This window comes from Melanostigma gelatinosum (genome assembly GCF_949748355.1).
Source record: "Melanostigma gelatinosum genome assembly, chromosome: 3".
In the NCBI taxonomy this organism is placed as follows: Eukaryota; Metazoa; Chordata; class Actinopteri; order Perciformes; family Zoarcidae; genus Melanostigma; species Melanostigma gelatinosum.
In genome coordinates, this window is record NC_136636.1 from 15,915,154 (window position 1) to 15,921,851 (window position 6,698).

Here is a 6,698-nt window from a genome sequence, read left to right on the forward strand (position 1 = left end):
GAAGACTGATCTCCTGGTAGCCTATAAAGCTATTGAAGTTAGCGTAGCATGCTACCTGGAAACAGACGGACGGGGACGGACGTGACGTGACCAACACAGCGCTAGTCAGAGTTTAATGAGAGTAAACGGTGTTTTTAACGGAGTTCGTCTGGAGGAAAACTTTCTGTGGTTTAGTGAAAATGTCTAAAGTAGAAATGTTGAGATCTTTATTCAACCAGCGACGAACTGCGGCGGTTGAAGAGATATTTGGTCTGTTTGAAAGAACGATAGCAGAGTACGAGGAGGAAATCTCTCGTGCAAAAGAGGCGAATAAACGACAACGGGAACTTCTGGACGCTGTTCTCAACCCGGAAATCCGGATACAACGAGCACGTGGGTTCACTTTATTTCTTTATTTCTTCTCTCAAACACTGTTCATGCTCCGGCTGATACCTTTTTAATGTAGTTTGGAGTGAGACTCTGTTGCAGTTCGTAGTTGTCTTCTTCTCCTGATTTAATACCTGCAAACCACGTGTCGCTTTTCGGCGAAATAAGCCGCTTTGAATCAAAATGGTGTGTGTGTGTGTGTGTGTGTGTGTGTGTGTCAACTGGCCAACCAGCGTTTCTCAGATTGGCGTGAGACAAGGAGAAAATGTGATTTCGTGAGCGTCGCAATAAAACATATTTGATGTGTCGAGTCTTGGCCAATCAGCGTTAAGATGTCTTCATTTCCCTCGGTTACCGTTCAGACTTGTTGGGTTACGTTAACGTCCACTGCATGCGGAACTTTGTCAACGGTTAACGCTCATCATTATCAAGATTTAGGAGGAAAAAGCGTAACGTTATGAAACATGAATCACCCGCCGTGTTCCGGTTCAGTCCACGTGGTCACTCATCAACGTTAAACCGGAACACCGGTGTGTGTGTGTGTGTGTGTGTGTGTGTGTGTGTGTGTGTGTGTGTGTGTGTGTGTGTGTGTGTGTGTGTGTGTGTGTGTGTGTGTGTGTGTGTGTGTGTGTGTGTGTGTGTGTGTGTGTGTGTGTGTGTGTGTGTGTGACAGTGACAGTGACAGTGACAGTGACACGCAGGGCTGAGATGTGAGTGGAGCTGGGCCTGGATAAAGGTGGAGGTCTAAACAGACGTGAAGAGTAGGGTTGCGTATAGTTTGCGTTTTTTCCGATACCGGTGCTAAAACGATACTTTTAAAACTATACCGGTGCCTAAACTGTGCCTGACTCTATACTTTTTTTCTTCAAATTGAACAATATATTAACTGTTTAAAGTATACTATAAATAAATATAAAACACTTGGCTTCAAACTTTTTAACTATGAACAATATGTTAACTGTTAACAGTTTACAGTATACTTAAATAAATATAAAACACACACACTCTGTACACACACTGCAGCTTCAAACTTCAGCAATTATTTTGCAGAAATATGAGCATATTTTCCTTCTCTGACAAAATACGACACGACTCATGACTTATTTTATTTTACCATTTGGTGGCGGTAATGCGCCAATTTGTCGTTTGCCAACCGCCAGTTGGTCTCGAAGAAGAAGAAGCTTTCGGGTGCCTGTGTTGTTGTGCTGATGAGCGACAGCGCTAAGTACCCCGTTGTAATAATACTATGAGTGAGGAGCGGAGGACAGAGTCCTGCTGCCAGGACTGAGTCATCAGAGTAGTGTAAAAAAAAGTATTTCAATCGACTCAGGCACCGAAATGAGGCACCGAAATCTGCGTTACGTTTCGGTCCGGTAGGTACCGGACTTATAGGAACCGGTTCCATACCGGCACCGTTTTTCGGTACCCAACCCTAGTGAAGAGAGAGCAGTACAGCTTCCTGCTGTCAGTGTCAGGGTATGCTAACTGCAGCCTCTGCTCCAATGAGATCAAGTACAGCAACAAGGGCTCACGTGCCCTCTCATCACACTGCCAGACACTGGTCACTGTAATGACCACAGCAAGTGTACTTCCTGTCCCACGTGCAGTTGCTCCCAAAGGCCCTGAAGTAATGAGAGAGAGCATTAAGGAGCCTGAACCGTCATGATTTCAATAATTGAACTGGATTGAATGCATATTAATTGTAAATAGAAGATGCTTGGCACCTCTTTCACCTCTTATGAGTTTGTAGGTATGCTGATTTGTTCTCTCAGCTTCTAGATGACAGGAAATATTTCAACTTGAAGTACAAGTTTGTTCTTTGATAACACCACATGGATTTGGCACCTTAAAATGGTTCATATGTTCATGGTCACATAAGTTGATTACATTATTGTATTATCTGGTTCTAGTGATACTCTGGAAGTGTATGTCCAGGAGACTATTTGCTCAATTCTAAAATGTCTTTGTAACCCCTCTGTGTGTGTTTACTGTTTTCCTGCAGACGTCCAGCAGCTGTTGTTGGTTCAAGAAGAGGTTCCCTCTGAGCAGCAGGAGTGGAGCTCCAGTCTGGACCAGGAGGACCCAGAGCCCCCACACATTAAAGAAGAACAGGAGGACCCAGAACCCTCACACATTAAAGAAGAACAGGAGGACCCAGAGCCCTCACACATTAAAGAAGAACAGGAGGACCCAGAGCCCCCACACATTAAAGAAGAACAGGAGGACCCAGAACCCTCACACATTAAAGAAGAACAGGAGGAACTCTGCACCAGTCAGGAAGGAGAGCAGCTTCAAGGTCTGGTGGAGGCTGATGTCAAGTTCTCATTCACTCCTGTGAAGAGTGAAGATGAAGAAGAGGAAGCTCAGTCCTCACAGCTTCATCAAAGACAAACTGAACAGATGGGAACAGAAGCTGATGGAGAGGACTGTGGAGGACCAGAACCAGACAGGAACTTGGATCCAGATAGATATCCAGAACCAGATACTGATGAGAAGACTGGAGACTCTTCTGACACTGATGAGGGTGGTGATGGGAAGAAGACCAGAGAACCTCAGTCAGGTTTAAACTATGTGAAACCTGATGAAGTCCGTGTCAGTGATTCAAGATGTAGCGCTGGTGAGAAACATTTTAGATGCTCAGAGTGTGAGAAAACATGTGGCAAGATTCGACATCTGAAGATACACATGAGAACCCACACAGGAGAAAAACCTTTCAGCTGCTCAGTCTGTAAGAAATCTTTTAACCGGCATTCAACTTTACAGCTGCACATGATAACCCACACAGGAGAAAAACCTTTCAGCTGCTCAGTCTGTAAGAAATCTTTTAACCAGCGTTCAACTTTACAGTCACACATGATAACCCACACAGGAGAAAAGCCTTTCAGCTGCTCAGTCTGTAAGAAATCTTTTAACCAGCGTTCAACTTTACAAACACACATGAGAACCCACACAGGAGAAAAACCTTTCAGCTGCTCAGTCTGTAAGAAATCTTTTAACCGGCGTTCAACTTTACAAACACACATGAGAACCCACACAGGAGAAAAACCTTTCAGCTGCTCAGTCTGTAAGAAATCTTTTAACCGGCGTTCAAATTTACAGACACACATGAGAACCCACACAGGAGAAAAACCTTTCAGCTGATCAGTTTGCTGTAATATATTTGTGCGCAACAGAGATCTAAAGGTACACATGGATACTGTGGAGTTCGAGAGCCTCTTAAACTGTGGGAGACCAGCCTTTCCAAAGAGTCAGTCGGTTTCAATTATAAACAAAAGTATTTAATACTTCTGAAGCTAAAACAGTTCCACAATGAAGTACACTACGAACAGTATCTATAGATATATATTCTCTGCGCAGAGGCGTTTTACCCATCATCCCAGCCGGGAACCACAGCTGATCCCATCCTAGGAGGACAAAGAGACCGAAAACCTCTCCAGTCCTCCCGCATACAGCTTGAAAATCCCCTCCTCTTTTTTCTATCTCAATTCCTATTGGCTGACTTCAACAGTCTCCTCCTCGCAGGACCCTCGCACGGGTGTGATCTATAATTGCCTGTCTAGAAATATCTCTGTCCCTAAGCCTTACTCTTAATACATTCAATGACTGTCTGTTGTGGCCCTTCTATGACAAACATTCTCTATAAAAGATAAGAATTTGCAACTTTTGGCAAAAGCTTCACAAGTTTCACGTCTACAAATTTGACTAAGATACACTTCTAGCTACTAATCCAAAAACACTTTTATGATTATTCTAATTATGTATTTCCAAAACACTTCTAATTATGAATTCTTAATTATGAGTCATTAAACACTTCTATTATAATTTCTTAAAACACACTTCTACGCTCAAATTTCCGACAATACCCACACAGGAAACAATCCCCTTCAGCTGTTCTGGTTGCAGTAAAGTTTCCGTTTGTGATAAAAGCTTTCAGCACGAGTCACCTCTGAAGTTACACATGATTAACCGCGGTTCAACTCCACTGATTTCAATACAAAAAGTTATTCACTGAATGAGCGCCAACTGTACAGTTTGAAATAGTTTTGATGATTATATTGATGATTGATTTGATGGTAATGTAAGTGTAAGACGATGGTTTTACCTGCATCTGTGCACAGTATATTGTATTGAAATGATTTCATCAATAAAAAGTAGAAGGTTTGTGTATTTCACTGGTTCATACAGTTGTACATAGCACACTTTGTTCGTCAGGATTAAATCCATCAGTGACTCAATAGTTCTTTATCTTACTTGGCAGTTTGCACTCTTTGCTGCTGCCATTACTGGTATAAAATTGTCATCTTGTCTGACACAAACTCATAAAAAGGTCCTGAGATAAAGCAATCTACACATTCTTTGGAGCCACAAACCAACAACATCCTGATCTCGATCTATAATTCCTTCCAGTTGATCAACAGACCGACACATTCCTGAATGTGTTCACAACTTGTCGATACTTTTTTAGATTGCCGGTGGCTTTTCTTGATCGTACCGTCATCTTATCCTAATCATTGTGCTCCCCAGGCCTCTTGTTCATGTGTATGAGCACTTTTACCAGCTCATCTTTAGGTAACCATGAAACAGGCCCCACCTTTGACTTCATCACACAGCTCCAACACAATATATCAGGATTAGTGCGGCAGCAAAGGGGTTGGACCTGATCACACCCGGCCCTCATACATTGTGTTACATAATGCTGTTTGGAAAATACTAAATGCTAAAAATAGTGCGGAATGAAAGAAATCTATAGAGATTAAAACAATAAATAAAATGTCAGTGAATCAAAAGACATCAAGCTAAGTGATGCAGATCAATCAAAGAAAAACAAACTCACTTTTTTACGAGGGAAAAGACAATAGCTCAATCATAGAGTTGGAAATATGTCTTTAATAGTAAATACACACGTTTTATGTCACTCTCACACGGAGCCATCTAAAAAATACAGATTACAGGGAGGAACTGAGACAGAGCTCCAGTATTTATCCCACTATGACTACGTCCTCCTCAGTGAATCCATAGAAGGGAACCTCCAGCTTTAGAGGAGCAGGTCCCTTTCTTATCCTTCCTGAAGCATCGTAGTGGGAGCCATGGCACGGACAGTAGTAGCCTCCGAAGTCTCCGGCGTTGGCGATGGGCACACAACCCAGATGGGTGCACACACCGAGGACGATGATCCAGCGGGGGTTAATCACTCTATCCTTGTCATGCTGTGTGTGTTTGTGTGTGCAATCATAATTCCACATGTTTGAAACCCTTTTCCCCTGTAGGCGGTGCTGTCGGAGGCCTTCTGGGCTGCTGGCTGACCAGTGGACAGTTCAAACCGCTGCCTCAGATCATAATGGAGCTCAGTCCTCAGCAGCAGCAGAAGCTTTATGGTATCTTCTGGCCGTGCTGGGAGACATTCAGTGGACAGATTTGGCTCAGCTAACTGCTCTAGTGATGGGCAACGCCACCCTGAAGCAGCAGCTGACGGCGACCCTTCTCGGGTACATCTCCAAGGAGCTCCAGGCGCAGGTGCACTACGTGGATTAGTGTCTGTGGAAGAACTGGGATACTCTGACTCAGGGGCCCACATGCTCAGAAGGTCTTTTGAAAAGAATGTGAACTGTTTGTATGACGCTGGAGAGACTCTTTATCAAATATGAAATCACATATTGTAAATTTGCACAGACGCCATCACAGTCTTGGTTACAGGTTATTGTGAAAACAGCTGTATACCTGGATTCATTTATTATTGGAAGTACACTCATCAGATGAAGGAATTATGTATTCATCAATGGCACTGTTAATCATATAAGAGACAAAGTGGTTCTGTTTGTGATAACGGTTTTATACAAAATGTATAAAATACATTTGACACACCACATGAAGCATCACACAGGGGAGGAACGATGGAGCTTCCATATCTTTATCCAAGAGCGTGTTCTTTCAATTTGAGAGCATCGCTCATTGAGTCCACGCTCAGATTTGGTACTGTCTTTAGCTTGATCCAGTCGACTAATTGAGTTTTTATTTTCTAGTTAGTGTTGGCTTTCTAGAGGGGGCCGGGGACACGCTCACCTGGAAGAAAATGTTGTACATTTTAAAGTTAAAAGCATCAGTCTGGTGCACTCTGAGACCAACATCAAGAACATGAACATAATTCATGCTGAAAGTAACGCAGTTTAAACTGACAAATGCAGGAAGGACAGCTGGCAAGAAATCACTAACTGTCATTCTGTAAATTAACCCATTTATAATATCACTGCTTCATCTATAACGCGATAGATCTGACTGTAATAACACGTGTATTCACGTTCATGTTTTACTTTGATGTATTCTTATTCTTTCAG

General features: G+C 42.7%; 1 protein-coding gene across 1 annotated transcript; it reads left to right on the forward strand.

Moving 5' to 3' along the window:
* LOC306775649 (uncharacterized protein) lies at window positions 1–3,957 on the forward strand (the record flags this gene model as incomplete). The annotated part of the gene is made up of 3 exons (XM_079266108.1): window positions 1–372; window positions 2,369–2,794; window positions 3,875–3,957. Exons 1-3 carry the CDS (start codon window positions 180–182, stop codon window positions 3,955–3,957), a joined length of 702 nt encoding a protein of 233 aa, XP_079122234.1. The 5' UTR covers window positions 1–179.
* Window positions 3,958–6,698: the final 2,741 nt, after the last annotated feature.